Source organism: Poeciliopsis prolifica, unplaced genomic scaffold (assembly GCF_027474105.1).
Source record: "Poeciliopsis prolifica strain line A6 unplaced genomic scaffold, Auburn_PproV2 SCAFFOLD018, whole genome shotgun sequence".
In the NCBI taxonomy this organism is placed as follows: Eukaryota; Metazoa; Chordata; class Actinopteri; order Cyprinodontiformes; family Poeciliidae; genus Poeciliopsis; species Poeciliopsis prolifica.
The window spans coordinates 1683768-1709163 of record NW_026562393.1 but is presented as its reverse complement, the minus strand read 5'-3'; the positions used below and the strand labels follow the sequence as shown (position 1 = coordinate 1709163).

General features: G+C 39.6%; 2 protein-coding genes and 1 long non-coding RNA gene across 3 annotated transcripts; 1 reads left to right on the top strand and 2 right to left on the bottom strand.

Moving 5' to 3' along the window:
• Positions 1-745: 745 nt before the first annotated feature.
• Positions 746-13423, bottom strand: slc16a5a (solute carrier family 16 member 5a). Its single transcript, XM_055043166.1, has 5 exons — positions 13183-13423; positions 9837-10303; positions 5909-6052; positions 4111-4944; positions 746-1044 (listed from the first exon to the last, which is right to left on the bottom strand). Exons 2-5 carry the CDS (start codon positions 10198-10200, stop codon positions 830-832), a joined length of 1557 nt encoding a protein of 518 aa, XP_054899141.1. The 5' UTR covers positions 10201-10303; positions 13183-13423; the 3' UTR covers positions 746-829.
• Positions 872-6303, top strand: LOC129368260 (uncharacterized). The gene is made up of 2 exons (XR_008606827.1): positions 872-1067; positions 5890-6303. It is a non-coding gene; the product is annotated as an uncharacterized LOC129368260 (long non-coding RNA).
• Positions 13424-15872: 2449 nt separating the features above from the next.
• Positions 15873-25257, bottom strand: kctd2 (potassium channel tetramerization domain containing 2). The gene is made up of 6 exons (XM_055042967.1): positions 24610-25257; positions 22770-22878; positions 22577-22668; positions 22285-22380; positions 21886-22011; positions 15873-21696 (listed from the first exon to the last, which is right to left on the bottom strand). Exons 1-6 carry the CDS (start codon positions 24970-24972, stop codon positions 21667-21669), a joined length of 816 nt encoding a protein of 271 aa, XP_054898942.1. The 5' UTR covers positions 24973-25257; the 3' UTR covers positions 15873-21666.
• Positions 25258-25396: the final 139 nt, after the last annotated feature.

The following is a 25396-nucleotide window of genomic DNA, read 5'->3' as shown; positions in this document are numbered from 1 at the left end:
TACAATCACATTCATGTTGTAAGTGCACATTTGTTCATTTTGGTATGCAACTTTAACCCAACTAGCTGCGTTTCCATTACAAACGTGCACAAAACTTTGTTGAAAAAACAATTTCACAACTGCGGTGTTTCCGTTAAGTAAGAAACGCAACGAAGTTCACGTGAATAAATTTGTTCACCTCATAAATCATAAAAAAACAAAAAAAAAAAACATGCTGTGGCATCATCATGCTACCGCTTCCTGTTGTCTTCATCTATTCTGCCAGTAATAACATATGCTGCTTGATCACATGATGCGAAAACAAGGTTTTCTTTTCACTTTTTCAAAATACAATAATTTTGATACGGCTGAAACAACTTCATCCTAGTACAAAAACTTTTTAACCAAAAATGTGAGCTTCTAAAGCAAATTTCCTTTTGTAATTCCGAATTGTGCGATTATACGGTCAATGGAAACGCAGCTAGTGAAAGTTATTCCAAGTATTTTACTGGCAGGCTGCTCCAAGTATCAGGAATAATCTGCCAAACTGTCAGAGCTCTGAATGGCGACATGGACACAGTGGCAGCAGGTTCCCAGGCTGGTGATACGCTCCGTCCCCAGGCTGAGACTCCGTCCCCAGGCTGAGACTCCGTCCCCAGGCTGAGGCCCCGTCCCCAGGCTGAGGCTCCGTCCCCAGGCTGAGGCTCCGTCCCCAGGCTGAGGCTCCGTCCCCAGGCTGAGGCCCCGTCCCCAGGCTGAGGCCCCGTCCCCAGGCTGAGACTCCCTCCCCAGGCTGAGGCTCCGTCCCCAGGCTGAGGCCCCGTCCCCAGGCTGAGGCCCCGTCTCCCTGCTAGGGCTGGTCACTGTACTCGCAGACAGGAGAGGCGTCGGCCGCAGGTTTCTCCGCTTCGGGCTGAGCAGAGAGCCGACCCTGCTGCGACGCCTTCCTGTCCTTTTTGTCCAGCCAGAGGAAAGACAGCATCAGGAAGAGACCGGAGGAGGCAACAACGGCACTGCAAGCGATAAAGACGTAGAAATATTGTTGCGTGCGGTCCACCAGGATCCCTGTAGCAAAGGAAACAGTGACAGTAAGTATTTTAACGCTACAAGTTGCTGCAGAACTGCTAACTGCAAGATGCCAAACACTTGCCATAAGCAGTGGCTTTAAGCTTTCCTTTCTTGGAGTGCTAAAATAATTGTGACTAAATGATTATTGAATTAATTAAACTATTTTTAAATGGAGTACACACGGTAAAATGCCATTTGCCAAATACCATACTCAGAGCAGTAACAAAGCCAAAACTGTACAAAATAATTGAATTTGAGGTAAAAAAAAAAAAAAAAAAAACTGTAAATTTGTGGGTTCATCAGGTTCAAATTCTGTAAAAACTTAGACATAATTAGACCTCTTTAACGCACCTTTTCCTAAATAATTAACCTGCTAATCCAGAAAATAGCCTACAGATCAGCCTTACAATCTATTGATTTCTGCTGTGCATCAGAAATCTGGACTTGCAAACAAATGTTTCATATTTTAAAAAAGGAACTGAATCATTTGTTTATTTGTAACTTTTAATGCATTTCTAATATTGCATAAAAAAATTTAAAAAAAAGGTATACAATTTAAGATTGATTCATTTAAAAATACTGTATGTTTTTGTTCAAGCGGTGCTTCCTGGCTGCTCCGTCTGCCCGTCTCCTCCTCCACAGTCTCTTATCTCAACACCAATCACCCAGAGAGACAAATGTTCGTCATTCCACCTCCCATAACTTGTGCAATAAACCAAAACCTTTAGAGTCAGTCTAAGCTCCATGTTTAGCCTCTGCATATAAAACATCTGTTGGAATATTCCAAATCTCACAGATTTGTTTTCTGCTTTTAAATGGCAACTAAAGGATTTTCAACAACTTTTATGAACTTTTATTGGAGAAATTGGGTAAAGGATATCAGGCAGACAACACTAGAAGACAAGGTTCATCCTCTGGCAGATTTTTTTTGTGTCAAGGCCAAAATTACCACCAGTTTTTCCCCCATGTGATCTGTCTGACACAAGCAGCACTAGTCTTTGAGAATCTGATGTAATTTGCTGAAAAGCAATATTCTGATTTACACAAACATGCAGAAGCACGTTTTCCCTGAAGTCATGCATTGCAGCTCATTTAAATCTGGGTAAACTGTGCAGACGAAGTGGGACGCCATTTACTCTGAACTACATTTGCATTTTGTTCCTGAGCAATAGACACACACAAACTCAGGTTCACAAACATTTGGCACCGGCATCTACATTAGTAAATGTTTGATAATTACTTATCCATATTTACAGAATGCTATTTAAGCATCTTGGAGTTTCAGTGTTCATGATTAGGATTAATTTCTACTTTATACACAACCTCAAACCTAATGCTGTGTTTATCCAGAGTGATTTCCCAAGCTGGTGGCAACATTAAGCATTTTCCTGTTTGGAAAAGAAAGTTTACCGGAAACGAAAAGATGTCTATCAGAAAGTGCAGCTACTTTATGCAGAAAGCGGTAATGAACGACATGAGGTCAGGCTGCACAGCATGTGCATAATGAATATTTAGTGATTATTATGAGATTGTGCCACAAATTAAATTCATCTTCAAAAATATAAACAGAAAAAGAATGAAACTGAAAACAATAATAATAATATATCCAGCAGTAAAGTTATAGACTAGAATTAGTTCTTTTTGATATTTTTTAAATTTTGGCTGAAGGAAAAATAAAAAAAACATTTTCACTTTAAAAGCCTGAAAAACTGGTGTTTACAAAAATGCACATCATTTAGGCTGACAACTCAATTATTTATTTTAAATGAAGAATTAAATTTAATTGTAGAAACCACTCAATTGTGACTGAATCATTTTTTTGAAAGTTACATCTTTTATATGAACGTTTCCTAGAAATACAATCATTTTCTAACCTGTCATTGTCGACTCATGACTGTGAAGCAACTCGCGTGTACAGCTGGCATAAACCGATCCCGACTTGTTGCTGAGGTTGCGTCATAGATCATCTAAATAGCAGCCTGCTAACTGTAATCTGAGCCCTGAGCGACAGGAACCTTACGATCTTTTCCCCCTCTGCTGCTACTCACAATGTAATGTAGCATATGTCAGGTCCCTAACTCTGTCTTAACACGCCTTATTGACTGAAAACAAACTGCAGTCTGCCCATCACCCTTTAGAGCAAACATGAGAAGTTCTTCCTGAGGACAAGTCATTGTGACATTGTATTAAAATACTGTATTATTTTGTTGATTATTTGTATTCAAATATAGAAAACTGGAGTTTGTTCAACTTGCAAGAAGAGCTGAATAAACGATCCTCACAAATTTACTGGAACCAACAAGAGCAAAACAGAAACTGGAGACACAGATGAGAAAATAAAATATTTTGATGTAACAGTAAGCCATCATCCACTTTCATAAGTACCAGTTCAGCCATTTTCCATTCAAATGTTTTCACCATAAACAAAAAGACTGTTTCACAGTTACACCATGCCACAATTTATCTACCGAAAACTAAGCAAAAATGCACCAATTGAAGGTGGAAACAAATTTACTTCTTACCATTTCTGAAGAAACTGAGAAGATTTTGCTGATCATGTGCAATTATTAATTGATAATCATCAAATGTGACTGTTGCAGGTCTAGAAAGGATAAGTCAGCATGACTTTTAGGTTTGCAAAGTTACAACTCAACCACAAGACTTCTGCAAACAAATTTTTTCCACCAACACTTGTCAGCATTTCGACTTATTTGGAAAAACAGATGACATGTTGCAAAAGGTTCGATACGATGAAGCTTTGAGTTCTGGCAGACACCAATAAGAACCAAATATGATGTCAGCACAAATTACCCATATTTTTACTCATGTTGTGGTGCAAAATGTTAGAAAAGGCTTGATCAAGTGATATTACTCAGAGAGCAATAGTCAACAACAGTGGATAGAAACGCTGGGACGGACTAAATACTGAAATTTTAGATGGAGGCCGATATGATCCAATACTTTTCCGGATGTTATCCGACTGATTTCCAATATCTGATCAGGACACTCTCAGTCTTTACTTTGTGAACTGCAGTTATCATTTTACGATATTTTGTGCGTTACCTGCCAGCGGAGGTCCAATAAGCAGCGTGACGCTCTCCATGACGGCGAGCAGCCCCAGCGCCGACGGAAAGCGCCTCATCTCCACTATATCCATCAGGACGGTGAACATCAGCGACCCGACCACGCTCATCGAAAGTCCGTACGTGACCACGTACGCCACCAGCACGGGGAAGCCGGCCCCGATGCAGCAGATGCAGTCACTGAGCCCGTTGAAGAGCAAGGCGGAGGCAAACACATAAACATGGCGCCCTTTGAACCAGGGCATGTTGAACATGATGGCGAACGGCGGCCGCACCACAATGTTAACGATACCCAGGATGGAGAGCAGCAGCGCGGCCCGGCTCGGCTCCATGCCGTGGGCCGTGGCGTACGGAACCAGATACACCAGCGGCACCACGAAGCCCAGCATCATTAAGGTGATGCCTATGGCAAACACACGGTAATGCCGGTTGTGGAGGAACTGATCGAAGGCCATGTGTTCTTTGACGGAGGCCACCAAAAACCTCCAGGCGGTCCTGAGCCTCGATTCCCGCTTCGTCTGCTTTTCTGACGGAGGAGGTGTGCGGTCCATCAGCGGCTGGCCGCGATGCTTTTTGGGCTGCAGGGGCCGCATCACAGCGCCGCACGCGCAGCAGTTCAGCAGGACGGCCCCCAGGATGAGAAAGCTTCCCCTCCAGCCGAACTCTGAGTGGAGGTAGTTTCCCAGGAAAGGCAGAGTGCAGAGTCCCAGGGCCGTTCCCGTGGAGGACATGGCGTTGGCAAACGCACGCCGACGCACAAAGTAGTGGCCCAGGATGGTGACAGCCGGCTGGAAACTGAAGCAGAAGCCGAGTCCTGAAACAGACGAGATGCTGTTTTTAATAAATGAGAAATAAAAATGAAAGACTTGAGATCTTCTGCTGTAGCAATGCACCGATCAGAATTAAATGGCTAATTCTCAATATCTGTTCTTTGTAAAGCTTTGATTTTCACACATTTTTAGAAACCTGAAATCATCAATATCAGAAGCAGAGGCGATGTCACACTGTGTGAGTGAGAGTTTATCGTCTCTCAATAATAAATCCTCAGAGCATCTGCCAGAAGATCTCAACTAGAGCTGCAACTAACGATTATTTCAGCAATCTGTTGATTATTCTGATGATTAATTGGATTAAAAAATCTGAACATTTTATTATTTAACCTCCATTTTCATACAATAGAAATATGTTAAAATATAAGCATATATAAAAAAAATTTCCTTTTTAGATAAGAAAACAAACATCTTCTTGCCTTCAATGCAGTAACAGAAATCATTTAGTGCATGCATGATTATTTGTAGTAAAGGATGCATCTAATCTGCTTCAACGCTTGTAAAAGTCCTTCTAACATCAACATTTAAAAAGCTCGGTCCTTTCTGCTCGACCCCACTACCATGTAGGGCAAATCTGTTGAATATTCTTTTAGATTTATTATTAATTCAAAAGCAAAATGTGCTTTATACAAGTTTTTTTTGTAACTGAATTTGAACCAAATGAAGCTAAAACTTCCCACTTGAGTTCTGGGTAGAACATAACTACAGACAAAAGGATTTATTTTATTTTTTTACCTTTTATTCAAAATATTTCTGTATTTTGTTCACTTTTGGCCAAATTAATGATCCGATTGTGTTGTTTTCTTGTTTGTTTTTTCAGCAAATTGCTTTTTTTAAAGAGTTTCTGTACTTCAATTACTAAATTAGTGAATTATTTCAATGACAAATTAATTGGAGTAATCGTTTCACCTTTAACCTCGTGTCATCAGTATAGATCACTTTGCTGACCTGTAATTACTCCAGCGGTGACGTAAAGCTCGGCGATGGAGTTGGTAAACGAGCTGGCGGCCATTCCGAGCCCACTCAGCACCCCGCCCAGCATGACGGTGGCCCTGCAGCCGAGCTTCCCCACCAGCACGCTGCAGAACGGACCTGCGGATCACAGGAAATGCTCTTGGTGCAATGCACACTTGTACAGGCAGAGGCTGCTTTCCAAATCCTGCCTACTTCACATAACCTGCTCAGCTGCAATCTGAGAGGAGGAATGATCTAAAAAAAAAAAATGAAGTGTTTGCTTTCTTGTATTTACAATCATCATGTTGAATTTGTAAAGCTGTAAAACTGTTAGGCTGTGAGACATTTTACGTCACGTTCAAAAAATGTACAGAAAAGTTTCTCTGCTCTTTAGTGTGCTGTGTGTCTTTAACTGCAGCTCATAGATGATTTATGAGAGGGAAGCTTCACACTGTGAATCTGAAAGCCTGAGTATTAAATACAGAGATCCCCTTAGTTAAATGTCAGACGGTGGAGTATCAAGTTTAACACTGCGCAACTTTGTTTCTGAGCTACAGGCTGCTACATATTTCCAGTGACAGTGTTTGACCTTGTTGAGCCAACTGCAGAAAAAACAAGCCTCACAACACCACAATTATAAGCTCTTTTTAGCATTTAATGTCCACAGTCTGAACACTGACATCTGTAGATCCTTCGACTTATAAAACTGGAAAGGAAGTGGCAGCCTGGTACAGCTTAATGAAGATAAACCTTCTTATGCCATTTTTCTGGGATTAAGAGCGTTTCAAAGCTCAAAGCATTCCTGCCCCTAAAATCCATTAAAACTGCGTGAAAACCTAACATTCAGTGCTGCAGTTCCAGAGCTTCCCGAACCCGATTTGATCAAACAGCTGAACAGCAACGATATGATTTCAATTAGATTTGGTCTGCGGTGGATCCACAAAGCTTAGGCACCAAACCCAAGCCCATCTGACATGAACAGAGTAGGAAAGAGGAAGTTCACACCGTGACGTGAAGAGGTTCATAAATGAGATCAATACACAGAAAAGCGTGCTGGTCTTCACGCTGTTCTCGGGAATTTGCGTCATCAACAGCAGAGGGGGAGGGGGGGTTGAGAAACGTGTGAGAAACTTCAAATTTTACCCATCGTCAATAACTTTCCGTTTACACATTAACTGAATCAAAAGGCTTCCTGTTCAACAAAATCAACCTGTGCAGACAAGTCAGACGGCCAAATATATTCGATTATATTAACTGAAGTGGTTCCAAATAGATGCTTCTTTCAGAATGTGTTGCTATATCCTCTTATAAGTCTAAAGAAGTTGTAATTTCTACTCCACTTTTCCATCTACTTATGTAGCTGCATGCATGTGAATGTTTTAACCCATGTGTCTCTGATGTAAGCAATAACTGTTTCCAAATAACTCGCAGACTTGGAAACTGGCCGGCTCAGTTTAGCGAGAGCAGGTCAGCTAAATCAAAATGCCGTGCACAGTTTTCCAAGAAAAGTTACTCTGCTGAGCCACAGCTAATTGGATACAGTAGCTATGGTATGCTTGACAAATAAAATCCAGCAAAACAACTAAGAAAAAAAGTAATGACATGCTTAAAATGCATGGTGGCTGCTTGGTATAAATAAACCTGAACTTTTCCATTAGCATGTCATTTCACTTTTGTCCCAAGGGAACAGGGGATTTTACATTCTTCCTCCCAACAAATTTGATTGATTTTCATATGTAATTGTCCAGGATATACATCATATTTGAAGGTGGATAAAAACATTTAAAGAAAAGTGTCCATAATGCTAATGATAACATTATAGATCGGACAATAAAAACTGGTATTTGGTGACAAAATACCACTTTTGCTTTTGGCCGAAAACCTGGTATTTGAAGAGGTGTGTTTAAAACTCACTGCGTGTTGACTTTAGATACCTTTGTCCACACATCCGACCCACCCTGTTTAATGTGTTACACTGAGCTTAAATAAAAGTCTGATTAAAAAAAAAAAAACATTACTGGCTGCACAGATCGTTCTCTTAGTCGTCAACAAATCCTGGTGGAGGACCGCAAAAATTTTTTTTAAAACTATTACAAAACAACATACCGTCTCAAAATAAGATATTTAGTGGCACCATTCATTGTTTAGCTTATGAATGGTGCTAAACCATGAATGGTTTTAGCACCATTCATTGTTTAATGGTTTTAGTTTTAATGGTGCTAAAACTAAAATGGTCAGTTTTAGCACCATTAATGGTGAGGACAGAGCTTAGTGGCTCTGTCTTCACTTTGCATTTGAAGCCTGATCTCTGTCACTGCATACGTTTCACCGAGCCCATTTTATCAGTAAAGAGGCTTTAATAACAAATTTTTGCCCTACTGCAACTCACAGAAATAAAAATATGCTCAAATATTGGTGGCTTCAAACAGTCCCAGGCCAGGTTAGTGGCTGAGGGTTCGTTTTACTGTTCCTGTTACAGATGGATAATATACGACTAGGAGAACTACCTCCAACTGCACCTCAAATCTCCAAATAAATGGTAGAAACGTGAACATGTTCCAGCTGGACGAAGATCCCAAACTGATTTTGGAATAGATCAGATTAGCCAACATTAAGCTTGTGGAATAGTCCAGATGAAAACCCTGTTGAAAATGTATGGACTGAGCTTAAATGTCTGGTGAGAGGAAAACACCAATTTGAAACAACTCAATTTTTCAGAATGACATCTTTCAAAGTCAGAAGTTAATTTGTAGCTGCAAAAAATAACTGGTTTCTCTGCTATGTTCAAAATGAATCTTAAACCAAATAAAGTTGAGGATTCAAGCTCATTTTTTGTCTCAACAATTCACGATTAATTCAAACATTCTCATCGATTCCAAAATGTATTGCAGTTTCTTGTTGTATATTCCCTGAAAAAGAATTCCTTAAATGAATCATTAATCCCTGAAACTGGTATGAAACTCTTGCCAAGGATGAGTGGATGTACGTTACTGGAACCACATGCAGGCTTCAGCCTGTCTGGGTGCCTGAACATATTTAAGCAAGTAAAGAGAAGGGAATAGATGGATGGAGCAAAACGCAGGAGCCTGTGAAAACTAAAACGGTCAGTTTTGGTTTTGGGAAATAAGCCTGCCACGGTTTCTCATGAAATAATCTCATCTAAACCAACACAAACACAGCAAGACTTGCAAATTCCTACTCTCACCTTTCACATGTTTCCCTGAACAATACAAGCATCTATCCCACCCTCTGTAGTGTATAAAAGGCCAACTTCTAAGGATATTACATTTGTGGATGTTAATATAACTGCAACCGCAGTCATATTAATGTCAACATTGTTATATTACTATTATTGTAGGCATGAAGAACTCCAAAGAATGTTTAAAAGCCCCAAAACCGTCCATATTGTTGGGATTGTTAGCCATTTTCTCAGCTGTTTGTTTAATGAGAGCATTAAGAAATATCAAAAAATGTATGTTATTGTGTCTATAGTAGTGACAGACTTCTTTGTGCGACTGGTGTCCTGAAGAAGACAAAGGGAGTCTTCTTCAAGAGCAATCACAGATATACAGTTACCTAAAACAGACGGGAAAAATAAGTAATCGTCCCTTTTATCGTCATCACAACAACGCCACAAACTACTGAGAGAAAACTTACTTTGTGTTAAATATCTAAAATGCTGGTGGCATGTTCTTTTTTGTATTTTTAAGAAGTTATGAGCATGAAGAGACTGAGTGGCTAAAGTCTTTCCTCTGCCTGCATCCCCCAGAATGCTGCACGGTCCAGTCAAATTATTGGATGTTAAATCGGGCGTATTATTTATTGATATTGATCACTATTGCAGCATATATTATTAATTTATTGTCCAGTTCATATGTTCCACCTTTGACCTTTAAAGACAACCATGACTAAGCCGGTTTACCTCCTGCGTGAAGCGCCGACGTCATGATGGACGGCACCCAGGACGTTTCGCTGTTGGAGGCGTGGAACTCGTTCTGCAGGTCTGTGTAGAAGATCCCCACGCAGGAGGGGAAGCCCAGGGTCATAGCCAGGACCAGGATGGTTGCAACCAGCACTGCCCAGCCCCAGCCGCCATCCGGAGCGGTGACAGCTCCTCCCGTTATAGCGACGGGGTCTCCGCTTTCACTCCCCCGCCCTCGCTCACAGTCAGTAGCCGCTTCCTGCCCCTCATCCTGGTCCAAACCGTTGGCCAGGTCGAAGGCCTTGGAGGTCTCCGAGTGGAGACTGGGATCACTCGAGCCCCTGATTCCATTCCGCTGAGTCATTTTCTGCTCGGCTCTTGAGGCGGGACTCTGGTGTTAGCTCTGCAGGGTGTGAAGGAACGTTGGCTGCCCATGTCACTGCAACCACTGGGTCCTTTCAGGAGACCTGGGATCACAATCACATGAGGAGCAACGTCAGAGTGCACACACTTCAATCCCTTTTATTTTTTATCTACTCTTCTTAGCAGATTAGCTCAGATCAGCTTAGGCTCTGACCAGCTTCCCTGCACCTGCTGAAGGAACGTTTCCTCACAGCATGATGCTGCCACCACCATGTTTCAATATGTGGGTGTAGTTGTTATGTGTTCCACACAGATCATTGAACATGTCCTAAAATTAACCCCGGTTTCATCTGACCAGAGTACTTTCCTCCGCACCGATCTGTTCACGTCCAAGTTTTAATATATAAATACACATTGGCATCGAATCAGCACTGCAAGTTGAAGATCTGCACTAATATCATACAAAACAAATCTCATTGAACCCATTTAAATGTACTCAACAGACTTCTTAAATTATTTAGGATACCCTGACATGTTGAATGTGATGTTTTAGAATTTTAATAACTTCAGAAACAAAAAAAAAATCTTGCAATCTTCTATTATGTTAAAGACACAAAATCCTGCAATGCTGACGCACATTAATTTGCCATTTTAACACTGACAAAATAAATAAATTCAACACATCTACATGTGTTTACCAGGGTTTGTTGAGAGGAAAAAAAAGAAAACCCTTACATTTGCATTTTTTTCCAGCTTTTCGTGCCAGTTAGATAAGAGTGTTTGCTTTTAGTTATGACTGGGACCAGGCTGGAGCACAGAGGAGGCCGCGCCTTCACAGCCCTATCTTATAAATAATGAAGCGGACCTGCACTTCCTTGTTAGGCAGCTGCCAAAACAACCTATTTTTAGGTCTTGTCTTATAATATTACTTTGGTTTAAACCCTTATAAATTTCTTCATAGTTGGCAGCCTTTACAGTTTTCTTTGTGAAGACTTTTTTAAACTATTTTTTGAGATAATTAAAAACAACATCTACAAATAGAAATTCATTTAATCTCAGCTGAAAAGTGAGTGGTATTTGTAAAAAGACAGTTGATTATGTGAGGTTGCTGCAAGGTGACCAAGTTGACCAAAAAAAAAAAACAAAAAAAAAACAACTTGGAGCTTTGATCTCGTCTAACATTACAAATTTTCTACAGAGGTTTTCACAGAGCCAATAAAAAAAGCTCCAAAGCTGGAAAATGGACAGAAGATCTTCCCTCATTAATTCAATTAGTCCTTCATTTAGTCATTTTTGCACAATCAAAACCTGCAGGGAGAGAAGCCTGTTGAGCACATTTCCTGTGCATATCCATTTGTCTGCATTTCATAATAAAACATGACCAGACATCCAGAACTTTACGCCTGCAGCCATTCATTTAGCAAAAACCTAAAAAATTTTCGGAGGAACCGGTCTGCTCAGCTTCAGAGGGAATCGAGCCAACGTGACACCAGCATGAGCTTGTGAAAACCACTGAATGAAAGGCCTTCTGTGAAAACTTTCCCCCAGCAGTTGGTCCAAAGACATTCAACACCATTAGCACTTGCAACTGCTGAGCAAATCTCCTGAGACTCTATTCCCAAAAACAAATCTTTCAACCCTGAGGTGTTATGAGGACATGATACAGATTATCTGATCTTTACCATCTTCACTCAAGTGTACAAAAACACAACAGGGATTCATTATTTATTTATTTTGTATTTTTTAACTACGCTATTTTTCCAAATATCTTTATCTAATTTTTAATAGGAGTGCATTGATTTCATATTTCTGGACTATTTCCAATTAGTTAAAACAGATGGCCTGCCAATACTGATTTTGGCCAAAACCTTTTTTTGTTTTTTGTCTGCAATGTCACTAAATATAGCAAAAAAAAAGTCACTGAGTTGTTGTTAACTGGTCCAATACTTCACATGTCCCTCAATGCTGCAGCGTTGACACATGCTCTCAAACAGACTTTGTGATGGGCAAAACCGTGACTTAGGCATGGGCCAATGTGGGACTGTCAAGGTTAAATTGATAACACACATTTATGTTATTCAGACAAAAATTAAAGCAAAGCTGTTGGTCGTAATTGAGTTAATTTAAAAACAGAAAACCACCCCTTAAACTTATTGCTGATAATATTATTAAAGTTAAAATACTGTTAAACAATTATAACTGTTCATTCAGGTTTTATAGAGTAACGTCAATCAATAGGATGGCATTAGTGGTTAATTATATTAAATGAACAAACACGCCTCTTGCAGCCTATGAAAACTTCAATAGCAGTAATTTTTGGAACATGTTTCATTCATTTGTTTGGATTTAATCTACAAATAATTTGCAACATATTTTCTCAGATTGTCAGCAGATGCTGCTTGTCTGGCACAACAACTTGGAAGAAGAGGATCAGTGATGCGTCAACATCTTGGTTTATGACGTTGACTTGTTTTTCTGCAGAAGAGTGCAGTTGACGTGGGGGAGGTTACTGTGGGGTGGCAGAAAAACTCATTTGCCCCAGGAACTATTCCTCGTCCTGCCAGCAATCCTCGTGGATCGCATTAATCTCTGGTGAAATAGTTTGAGGGCAGCTGACCTTCCTGACAGGATGGAGGAGCCGCTTCACTGTCACTGGATGAAGCCTCAGCTGTTAAACTCTCTCGTCAAACAGCCTTTTTAAGGCTCCCTCTCGACTCGTCTTTATTTTCCCTCGTTTCCGTCTTAAAAAGTCACGCGTGTAAAACCCGGGGGTCCGACCCAAATACTTTCAGACCACGCTGCCTCCACCGCCACCAGATGAAAATGTAAACATGTTTCTAAATCTCGCCGTTTCTCGCATCACCGTGAAGCTTCCCTCTGGACGGATGAAGCGCTTCAACATCAGCTCAGCAAACAGGAGGCTTTCACCAGGAGCCGTCTCTTCCGTATTGTTATTACATTTCAAACAAACGCAGTTGCTCACCTTTCCAGCTGCTCCTCGCTGTCTGCCGGAGGAAACGCCGCCGAGCTGATATTGACTCGTAACCGGCCACGGCGTCCGCCGCGTGGGCGGGGACTAGATGCGGATCACGGAGGCGACGGGAGTGAGCGGTGAGCAGGCCTCGATAAGCCCCGCCGCAGGCCGCCCCTGAGCCGATGTGGCAGGCGGTGTTAGCATTTAATAGCGTTAACAGCCAAAAGTTACCAGCAAAACAGTTTTTGCAAACCTTTAATGTGGACCATATGGGCGTTTGCCACAGTCATCATATGAAGAAAATATTATCTGCAGTCAGTGGGATGTTGGTGCCCCAATCATGCTGCTGAACAATCAAACCAACAATAGTTATTCTATGATGTATTTCTTCTGTTTAGCATTAGCAATGCTCAACGTGGAAAATTTAAAGATAGGCAAATGACTGAATAATAGCAACTAAATGCTGTTATGCACTGAATAACAATTTCTTTATTGTTTACATTGCTGTTACAATAATAATGGATGTCTTACTGCTTTTCCTGCTTTCTGCCACTGCTGGTGAAATATATCAAACATGTTTACTGTAATTTTGTGTTTATCAGCTGGTGTAACTTTCAAATAGTTCAAATTATTGCGAAATGCACCTTTTTTTGTTTGCTTCTTCTGGTATGACGTAAGCAAATTGCAAATGATGCTAATGACAACAACCATGCTGCACACACAGAGCAGCTTGGCACTAAAGCAGATCTGGTGTTGACAAAGTGTAGGGACCCCCCAAAAGAAGCTTGGACCGGGTCTGATGTCCAGCCCTGTTTCTTCTCCACACATACCTGTCTGTGAGGAAGTGACAGTCATGCTGCACGTCCTACCAACCCTCAACCTTATCAGCTCAGTGCCTGAGGCCTTTAATCTCTACTAGCTGCCTGCTTCGCATTTTGCTGATTAAACCCACCTGATCATGGATCCACCAATCACCTGCCTGGCATTTATTAGCCTCTTAGGTATAGATGATTCTCCCTCGGTCCAGCTCTTGACACTGTTAACGTTATTTTTCTTCTTGGTGCAATCTGTGTCAGTCTATCTACTGTGTTGCGAGTTCTCCTTGGTTTTGATTAAATGAGACAACAGCTTGCCATAAGGGTCTGCATGAAAAACAGTGGAAGGTGGACACAATGTACAATTCATAGAGGGGAAGTAGCTACAGAATCAGCTGCTGCTTTAACCAACACGTTGCGGACTGAATCACCGAGCCTGAAGAATTTGTTTCAATTTGATTCACCAAATCAGACTTTTAAAGACTATTTATCAAAATGTTCATTCTAGAAAGGAAGAATATATTTTTGGGTATGGATGTGAAACCAACAAAAAATTATTTGTGTGAAGAATTTTAAATTTGGGCTAGGATGTAAAGCAATATCCAACATCTTAAAGAGAAACAAGACAGTGTGGCTACAAACCAAATGCAAAATTGAAAGGTGAGGGAATCTCATAATTCACAATCTCGCAGTTCTGGACTTTATAGCAAAGAGGGAACACTTCAAGAGAAAGTCGTCCAGCAAATAATGTATCAATATGTCCAAATCTGTTGAGAAAAACTGAAACTTTTCGCCCTGCATCAGAATTAACGCTGCACATCATCCCAACAATGTGCAAGTGAAACGTTCAGGGACGCAGAAGATGGTCAGGATAAATACAGGGAAAGAAAAACTGTTAGCGGCGGCAAAAGACTTGAGACTGGAGCCTAGGTTCAACTTCAACTTAAACCAGTAATCTGAAAATACTCATGCAAAATGAATTAGCTACAGGTTATCATGAAAAGTTGGACTGTTTAAACTATCCCAATGTCGATTAAACTCTGAAAAATGTGCTTTGGGCGACCTCTGGTGGCCGTTTGCTATTGTGCAGTCGAGGCTGAATGAGGGTAATGCCAAATCGCTCTCAACATAATAATACATACATCATAAAGTTTTATATGTGTCTTACTAGAATGCAATTAGAAACTAAAAATGTTGGAAAGTTAATTTTATTATGTTTTAAAACATGATGAGAGCACTATTGTTTTAGTGACCATTTAATTTAATGTAATTAATTTAAATTCAGCAAACTGGACCTTAGTGTCTGATTAGTTCATCCACAGAGCAGGTCAACTTTAGGGCAATTATTTCTTAAAAGAGCAGTAGCCATGCCCACTGACATCCTCACACCACAAGTTTGAACTAATATACATAAAGAGATTGATTACTGTTGTAATTAGGTTCCTAAATGTTTAGGTTCATAGTTTGTGATTAATCGCTGCAGATTCTGACACCCAGGCGAGAACGAGTTTCTTTGCATTTATTACTCTGCTTTTCTGTTCTCTGACTGATTTGGAAATAATTTTGTTCAACTTGTGTTGTTTTTAAAATGCTGCGGTCTATTAATAAATTGAAATTGATAGTAAAGGTTGACAGATAAATTCGTGATTTCACCAATGAAACGTTTTAAAAGTGAATTAACTATGTTGTTTTGGAGATAAAACTGATATATATTTTTTAATTTGAAGATATTGTGAAGAATAAAATTTGTGCTACGTTTCTTTTGCATGTCTGAACTTATTTAGTTTATTTCTAGCACAACGTGGTCGGTTTTCAGTCGCAACCTGAAAGTCTGAGCTTATCAAGAGAAATGCAGACGCTGTTATCTTTCTCCTCAAATGTTTAATCAACTTGTCTTTCTATTTGGATATATAATATAAAGTATATTATTAAAGTAGGACACCAGTTTGTATTTTCTTTAGACAAACAGAAACAATAAATAGTCAGTGAGCCATGTTTTAAAACACAGACATAATTTTTTTATGATTACAAACCAGACAGGGCTTTGTTAAAATTGTTACATGTAACGTAACAACATTGGTAGACAAAATTTGAAAAAATATAAAATAAATTGAAGTGAAACAAACAATTAAATGTTACATGTTCTCCACAGTCTTCATTAACAATATTCACATTTGACATCAATACTGTTGATAAATGAGCACAAAGTAAGTCAATATGTGACATTTCTAATACATCTAAATGAGTATATGCATGTGCATGTCCACAAATGCATGCAGGTGCTTACAGGTTAACTGGTGAGTTGATCCACAAGACATTTTCAGTTTCTATATATGTATATATATTTTTTTGCACGGTCTTCTGCAGGTCGCAAAAAACAAACAAAAAAAAAACAACAACTCCTTAACCCAAAACTTGTTGCAGAAAGGTTTCCAGTCTGACTGGCAGGTTACCGGTAATTTATGTGTTCAAAACTACATACACGGCACAAAACAAACAAAGAAACAAAACAACAAATAACAGAACCATGTCGTCCATGAGCCACAAATACGTCTATTTGTTGACCAACTGTTCCACACAGAAATATACAACTTACAAACCACAGAGCCATGCCGTCATCTTCGCCCCCATCATGCTTCACATCAACTTTGAGCAAACACAGAGGTCAAAGTTCAGTACATAAGATTATCCTTAAAACAATACATGCTCTCATCTTTTTATGTACCCAGATACTTTTTTTTTTTTTGGCAGTACTGTACAACATTTCATATTTTAATTGATGATCAAATCTTTTGCTCATTAACAGCGTGTTTCTATAGGAGAATCACACGGCAAAGTTTAGTTAGGTAAGTGGTTCCCAACATATTTGATCCCATAAAATAAAGCTGTGCAGAAAACCTAATACGACAGGACGAATCTTTGTTGCATCTGACTTTAATCTAAGACTTTTATAGTGTCTTTAAGCTTATAATGAAAGCCTTCCAGATAAACTGTGGCTGTGATCAGCATCATCACTGCTTTCAACCAAAAACTACAGCTGATAAATCATCCCACCTCAAAGAATATCTATAACTAGCTGGAAGCTAAGATTAGCAGTAGCTAAATGCCAATATCAATTTCATTTAAAAAGGGTTGTGTGCTAAATGCCAGGTAGTATGGTGACAACATATTTTTGCCATTTAAATTCAATTTGCCTCAATACTAAAATTGCCAGATAAAACTTTTAAAAATATTTGTACGAAATGTTTTTTGTTCAGGCTGAATGTGAGAAACAATGATTAGCATTAGCACTGCTAAGATCAGTTCACAAAGATTCCTGAATTTTTACTTATTTTAAAAAAGCGTTAATACAATTTGCTTAAACAGACTGACTTTGGGAATGCATTTATTTGCACAAGCTAGATCTTAAAGTCACAGCTGAGAAAAAAAAAAAGTCACAACTGACCCCAACTGGCTCAAATAATCACCGTTGTCGGCAATGTTTTATAAGCATTATCTGAGACAACCTTTTGACAGTAAACAGTAATATATGCTTTCTAAATAGTAATTTAATTGATTAACTTAAATTAACACTGACTACCAAGACAGCTTATTAAAAAAATCATTTTAAAGAAGGTTTCCCTCATGCTAACTCTGGGAGGCTATAATTAGCATCTTTCACAAAAATCTCTTTGAGGTCTAATACTGATAACACTTTCATTTTAAAAACTTCCTAAACATGGAGTTAAATGTCTTTTAATCAAAATGATAGTTGATTTTACAAGCTAACATTTTCTTTCAAGCACAAACCAGGTAAAATCGCTTTCAACCTTTGAGTTTTTGAGATTGGATCAATCTCGGACTTTAAAAGGAACATTGGACAGTTTTAACTTTAATCACAAACATATGAATTATTAAATGGGGACATTAGCATGCCACTTAATAAAATATAAGCTGCAAAAGGATCTCAAGTTCTCAGTCAAATTGATTTCTTTTAAAAAGTGCCCTGCTAACAATTTACTAAGATACAAGCAGAAGAAGAGAAATTCTTTGTAAAACAAATGTTGTAAGTGCACCCACTAAATGACTTCTCATATAAAATAATTCCAACTAATCATTAGAAATGTTTGTACCAGAAAGGGGGAAAGTGCAACTGGAAGTTGGTGAGCTCAAAATCAGTGCTAGCTTAAAACGATCCAAGCCATTAGCCATTTGTGGGACTTTATCAGTTTTCCCAAACTGGTTTCACAAAGCAAATATGAAGTTACATATATGCTGAATCATTCTGAAACGCCAGAATGATTCAGTTCAGGTTTAACCATTCTTTATGATACAGTTTTTATGCTTGTCTCAAGCTAACATTTTCCTTTTGACAAAAAAAGCATGAAAACATCACATTTTCTGATGAAACTTGCAACTGTCCTTAAGTGTCGATGGCAGATGCACACAAAAAACTTGTTTGGGGCACAACTGACTTTTTTTTTATGCTTGTGCCGCCCCTTGGTAGAAGGGCGCCCAGGCCAGAGAGCCATAATGCCTATATTCAGAATGATTTTCATTTGGTTAAAAGAAAAAAAAACAAACACTACACACATTATACTTTAGGTAGAAACCTCCTGACTTTTTTTAAGGGTATGACAGGCACCTTCTCATAAAAGGGGAGTACTACTGAGCACAACACTGGTGAAAGGCACAACACTGAACACAGACGAAGGAAAGCAACAGCCAAGGTAAGAAACCAAATACTCCTTCATGAAATGTTTGGGTATTTTCAACTGCAGGCTGTCTGCTCATAACTACTGCTAGTAGAATATAGCTTCACAACACACACACTGAAGAAAGAGAAGGAAAGAAAACGTTGCCTCAAAGTTTGGGCTCCGAGTCCCAACTTAACGGTAAGCATGAAAACACCGATTGTTGTTTTTCTTCCCTCATCAAGATGCATCACTTTTGTTCATGCTTGATTTAAATGCCATCGATATGTTTATCTTAAGGATGAAACATAAAGGCGATGAATGGCAGTAGTATAGATGATCTGTATTAAAAAATATATCCGTTAGCATGTAAAGAGTGGAACCTCCAGCTTTAAGAATAATTAAAATATGAATATGCTTTTAGTGTACTACATGAAAATAAAATGTAACAAGCTGAAAAGCGTTAGAAAAAAAATGTGATGCTGTTTTAGGGAGCAGGGTTTCCCATTGTGAAGATATGCAGAGGTTTTGAAAAGTTACAATTTCAAACATATGTAAATATTACACCATGTCGTTTTATACAGTCTAGAGAAAGTGCAGAGGAAAGCAGATATTTCTCCAGCTGTCAGGAGTATAGCACGCCCCCCCCCCCACACCTGTTGCTGTTTGATGATGTTCAGTTGGCTGAAAACAGCCATTTCCCTTGACCAGAACATCAGGGAGGTTTGATATTCTGCAACTTTACTTGAAACCTACTGTTAACTCAGCCCAAGTTTTTGCTTTAAAATCAAACGTTATACATTTTGTACATCATGATAACCAACGTCAGTATGTTAGCGGCAGGAAACATAAATATTACTTTTCTTTTTTAAAAATATAAAAGCAACTAGAACTATTGATACATGATTGCTTCTACTTTTTTTGTTTGCACATTTAGTGATACTGTGGTTATTTTTCTCAAGGTTACAGAACCAAAAACTCTGATGCCTTTTAGCAAGGCGGACCGGGCCAATGTTTTAGGACAAACTACTTGTTATGGTCATCCATCAAGCAGGAAATTTTAAAACAAAAAGAGAAAAAAAATAATCAGAAAATGTTGTTTCCTGCATTTTCTTTCAGTTAAAAAGAACAGTTCTAATGGTTGGTATGAATCATAAAACTATATTTCTAAGTTATCTCAACTAAATTGATACACTGGTATTAGAATCCAAAAAGTAAAACTCCCATTAACTAGATTCCTTGTGCATCAATAATATATGTAAAGCTTTTTTCTGATACCTTTTTTTTTATTATTAATGCATACTGATATTTTTCCTTTCAATCAACCTTCTATCAATGTTCTTGGCTACAGCTTTCTGCGAACAATGAGCATTGTGACTTAATTTCAACATAGAAAGTGTCGACGAGCGTCTTCTGAAGTGATCAGTCTTCACCACAATTACATCAGCCAACAACTGTGTACTATTTTTGGTGGTCTTATGTAATATTTGAATTTTCTGAAAAGCTGAATTTCTAGGTTTCCTTTGGCTAAAAGTCACTTTTATCAAAATGACCGAGCAGATACAACACTAGATATACATCCCTCTTAGTAGAAAAAAATCGATATATAAACTTTTCAACTACATTCTAATTAAATAAGTTTAGCTGTGCATTTCAAAAGAAAACCTGCTGCATTTAAGTTGCTGGCAACAAAACAAAACAAAACAAAAAAAGCTAAAGAGCTGGTAAAAAAGGAGCGTTTGATTTGAAGAGAATAAGAGTCAGAACCCTTCTACTCTGAGAGGTTCTCTAACAAACTGCAAGGTTCCTGCATCGATGTAGGCTCAGGGTTTAAGTGCGAGCAGGACAGTTTGCTCGCGCCGCGGTTGCTACACATGCTGCAGACTTCGAGACGACTTTTGGCTGCAAGGCTGAGAAGTAAACACAATATACAGCGAATGTGTTGAGGCAGACTACAGACTGGCCACTATTCGAACCTCGCCTCTCTTCTATGTTCAGACGGCAACAAGCGAAAGGTTTCTTCATCCCTAATTACAATTTTTAGATATGCAATAGATCAAAGTAGGATATATAAGCTGTAAAACACCTTTTTTTGTTTATTTCCTTTTTTTTTTTGCAGGTACACTACAGAAATTTCAGTGATGGGCAGAAAGCAGAGAGGCACTGCACACACAAACTCACTCTAATGGGCGCTTAGTCTGGTAACAAAACTGATATTCTCCCCCCTTGTTTAAATAAACTCACCCACAAGAATATGTAAATATAAGACAGCTATGATACAGAAGTAAGTAATTACACCATTTGCATTTAAAATTTCATATATTTTCATCTTGACGACTATATAGGTTTTAATATAGATTCCTTACATGCCTGGACACATTTGTGCACTACTGGAGTAACGGTCTGTTTTGAGTCAGCTGCTTTCTTTTGTGTGGAAATATTCCAAATTTTCACAGATTGAAATGAGCCACACAGGGAACAAAAAAAAGGTCTCTTCCTTCTTCTCTGTGAGCCTTTAATGAGCGGAGAAGATGCTGCGCCTACTTTGCTCCGTCTCTAGAAGTAACGAGGAAATCTGCTGCGTCAAGGCTCCGTTTGCAGTCAGGGTTTTAAAAAAAATGGAGTCCCTTTAATTCTTTTATGCTGGGGTCCTGAGGAGTTTCTGCTGAATTGATCCAAATTTGTGACACACAGCGAACATCCCAGATCTGATAAAAGCCGCTAAAGCAAAAGATTTATTCTGTGGATCCATCCAGTGAGATCAACAAAACTTCATTGTCGCAGCCAAAGAGGAGAATCGCCTCACAAGTCGTGTCTTTAAAACGGGAGAAGAAACAAGGAGAGAAGTCGGGGTCGCCTTGCAACGCTAAAGACGAGGAGGCGTCAGGGAGCCTCCGCTATGGAAAGGCACGCTGGAGGAGGGGGCAGCTGTCTGATCGAAGATAACAGGAGTGTGCGCTCATGTTTTTGATGATGATGTAGTTCCGCTCCGACTCTCCGGCTCCTTACATCCGGGAGCCTCGCTCTTGAAGGATCTGAGGGCCAGAAGTAAAAGTTGAATTGAAAGAGAGTTTTGAGATTATTCTAAATCTTTGTTATTTTTTTAAAGGCGAGGCATCCATGCAGGTGAATCCTACAACAAGTTAAATGATTTTAATATTGGTAAAACAGTTTTTTATCATCCACATGTCCAGCTACCTGCTTAAAAGTTCATAAACACCCACCTTGGCTTTCTCTGTGGGCTCGATAACGATGCCGTTTGTTGAGTTGTTGAGTTCCCGGGAAACGACGCACAGAAACTCTGCCTGGTCCTCGTTCCCATAGTTGTAGGAGGAGCCAATGCTGATGAGCTGGAGACAAAAGTAAAAAAATACAACCCGACTGTAATACTTTTATATCATTTTTTATTTAAAAATATTAAAAGTAATCGAAGAAGTTAATCATTGACATCAATGTCCGATAAATCCCTGTGTTTAAAGTTCCTGAAGTTCAGCATGTCTGCTACATATTTACCTTTGAGCATGAAATGTAGGAGTTAAAAGATTTTGCTTCAGCATCTGATGTAAAATATGTAGCAATAGCTTTAAAATAGAAGCCCAAAGCCAAAGCTTCTTTATCTGCACCTGCTCAAATTTCCAACCGTCTGACATAGTTGAGACCATCTGTGTGAGTTCCTCCTCTTGGCACTGCAGAACTCGATACACGTGCTTCACTGGGCCCTGAGGGACGCCGCACACACACACAAACACACACACACACACACACACACAAATAAACATCAGTCATCTGAAAGCAAGCTCACAATTGTTAAGCAAGCTCACAATTATTCAACTCCATATCATTTGTTGTGGAGTTGTTTCTCCACAACAAATGAATCAGTTCAGCTGCTCCGTAGCCCGTTTGGTCTCACATTACCTGAGATGTTCGGTTCTCATTGTCCCGTATTCGCTCTTTCACCGACCTCACCAGGGAGGCGATGTTGTAGAACTCGGCTTCTTCGAGAACGCCTAAAACATTGGTGCATTTAAATGATTATTATCTCTTTTAAGTCAAGATTTTCAGATGGAACTGATCACAGCGTTCACTGTCAGATGCTGTCCTGCATTACCTTCCTCAGCCAGGTTCTTATCCATGATCAGCTTTCCGTGTCGAAGGTAATTCAGGATGGGGCCGAAGTATGTGGGGTCCCTGTCGATAAGGTAGGCTCCGGTCTCGTCCTGTAATTAATCACGCAACAGTGATCTGTCATCTTTCTCTGACTGTACCGCACGGAAAACCCGAGCTTTACCAATGGAGTGCATGGCGTCAGTGTGGAATTGAAGATGATTAATGGCACAAATGCATTTTTGTTAGTTTTTTAAACAAGGAGACAAAAAGGTATTTTTGTTTGGTGACTACTTTAAACTGATGCTTTGTTGGAGGACCTCATGATTCTGTTTAAGCATTCAGTCTTCTTCAGCTCACATCTGCCATCAATTATAGTGATTCTGATCATCCAGTGATAAAGTTCAGCTGTCCTGGAAGGAATTTCATGGCATCTGATCATTTCCATCCTTTTGTTAAAGCCATAGTTTCCATAGATCCAACAGGATTTCATACATACAATGACACATCAGCAGTAACTGTGGACAATTTGTTTCCCTCCAATATATTTAAGCACTTAAAGAACATTGTTTTGTTTACTTGCTAACCATATTACTGTGGCCAAAAATGTTTGAACTTTGACATTTGGCAACAACCAAACACTTCAGAGGGGGACCGGCATAGACTGGAGTGGTAGATTTCTTTTTCTTTAGCAACAATTTCAAGTAATGTCATTTAAACCATAAGGTTTGGTTTTCTAAAGAGCTCCAGGATTATTACAAACTTTCAATTAGCCCAAATCTACCAGTTAACCCCAACACATGAACTTATCCTACATCACTGACATGGCTAAATGTAAGACCAGTAATACCAATAATACTGGTAGAGAGAAGAATAAAGAAAAACATCCTATTGCTCCATCATCAAGAACAGAAAAGCTGTTTGGAAAATCAATAGTAATGCGAGAGGGACTGGAAGCAGTGCCTCTGTCTAGACAAACTGTGTCATTTTAAGGTGTTTTAAGAGGAATGCAGCATTTATTTGTTTTGAGTGTTAGCTATAGCAGATGGAAAAATGAAGCAGGTTACAAACAGCTTTGTGATGCTATTTCCGCCATAATTAATGGGCACAGCTGTACAACAAACAATCAAGAAAATAAAATGACTCCGTCTGGAAGAGCATAAATATACACTGTGATGAATACCAAAATACAGCATGCATTTTGGGGTAGTATGCAACCTTCAGTTTACAACCAAATCTGTGAGAAGTAATCCTAATCCTGTATGAAAACATGTACAATTGTTCATATAAATCAAATATGTAAAACATCGTAAGACTTAAATATAAACAAGGAGTCCCACTTAGGTTGCTCAGGCGAATTGAAAGAAATTAAAGAATAGGTTGGACACATTTTCAGTAAATTAACATAAGTTCTGGGAAACATAACATACAACACAAAGAAATAGGCTTTTGAGGGGCCAACACAGACCAATCACAAAACAAGCTTTTGGAGCAAAAGACAAGTGCAGGTTTCTTGACAGTAAGAAGCCTTCTGTCCATCAGACTCGAGCTCCAGCTCCCCTTACACTCAAATTCTTCAGAATCTTAACCCAAATTTGTCAAACGCTGTTCACCATGTTTCCTGATATGACTGACCAGCTCCATCCTTGTACCTCATGTGATGTCATAGCCCACATAGATACTACAGACAATTAGCAGTGCATAATTTGTAGTGTTTTATAAAAGAAATTATTTTGTAAATCATGTGGAGTAATTACTTCATCACCTAACTTTAATTATCAATGCACATCTATTAGTAGAAGAGGTAGAAAACACCACTTTGCAGTATCTGTAAGTGTACTCACTTTATCAGAATCCAGGTCAGGATCTTCTTGACACAGTCGGAATAAGAAAGACTTTGGATCCCGACATAATGTCTGTTTGGTCGTGATGAAGTAGGTCCCGCCAACATTAAGCCGAACCCACCGTGAGCCCGGCTTGTCTAACGGCTCAGAGGGCGAGCTTGGGTTGCTCTTCAGCGGAAAGCCGAACAGCGACCTGCCGCTGCCCCCGCTGCTGCCTCCTCCGCCGGGGCTGAGCTGGCTGCTGCTCCGCGGAGGAACCAAGAGAGTGGGCGACGCCAGACGCATCGAGCCCCGAACGTCGCGATGTTCGGGCTGCTCTATGGTCGCTGTTCCACTCGGCTCCACGACGTGCAGTTCAGCCATTCCCCCCCCCCTCCCCCCCCTTCTAAACAACACTCACGGCAGAACCGTTTAGCTAACGACCCACTGCGGGGAACCAGTTTCTCCCAGCCGACTGGTTGTAAACAGAGCGGGGGGACTGTTCTCCGAGGGCATCAGGGCGTTGCCGCCTCCGCCTACAGACCGCAGATTAGGACACAAATATGACCACTAGACACTGGAAGATCTCTGCAGTCCTATCGTTAGTCGGTTCTTCCTCATATTCAGTGGTCATTCTCTGCTATTCAAACGTTATTCAGAGCAGGGCAATTCTTCCGGGTTGTAACGTGATTACTGTTTACTTCCTCTGTGTCATGGTTTTTCAAAATAAAAGCGTCCTTTGCTTACCCTGTATAGTGATATTTTTCTTGTTTTCTTTGCAAAGACACACGTGCAATAAAAATAACAC

What these genes read in the sequence shown, in the direction of transcription:
- slc16a5a (XM_055043166.1), bottom strand. Translation starts at nt 10,200, where the DNA reads ATGACTCAGCGGAATGGAATCAGGGGCTCGAGTGATCCCAGTCTCCAC. An exon ending in CACCGCTGGAGTAATTACAG is followed by an intron (nt 4,945 to 5,908) that starts GTCAGCAAAGTG and finishes CGTCTGTTTCAG; the next exon opens with GACTCGGCTTCTGCTTCAGT. An exon ending in TATTGGACCTCCGCTGGCAG is followed by an intron (nt 1,045 to 4,110) that starts GTAACGCACAAA and finishes CCTTTGCTACAG; the next exon opens with GGATCCTGGTGGACCGCACG.
- kctd2 (XM_055042967.1), bottom strand. Translation starts at nt 24,972, where the DNA reads ATGGCTGAACTGCACGTCGTGGAGCCGAGTGGAACAGCGACCATAGAG. An exon ending in CTGACCTGGATTCTGATAAA is followed by an intron (nt 22,879 to 24,609) that starts GTGAGTACACTT and finishes GATTAATTACAG; the next exon opens with GACGAGACCGGAGCCTACCT. An exon ending in ACGGTTGGAAATTTGAGCAG is followed by an intron (nt 22,012 to 22,284) that starts GTGCAGATAAAG and finishes TTTTGTCTCCAG; the next exon opens with CTCATCAGCATTGGCTCCTC.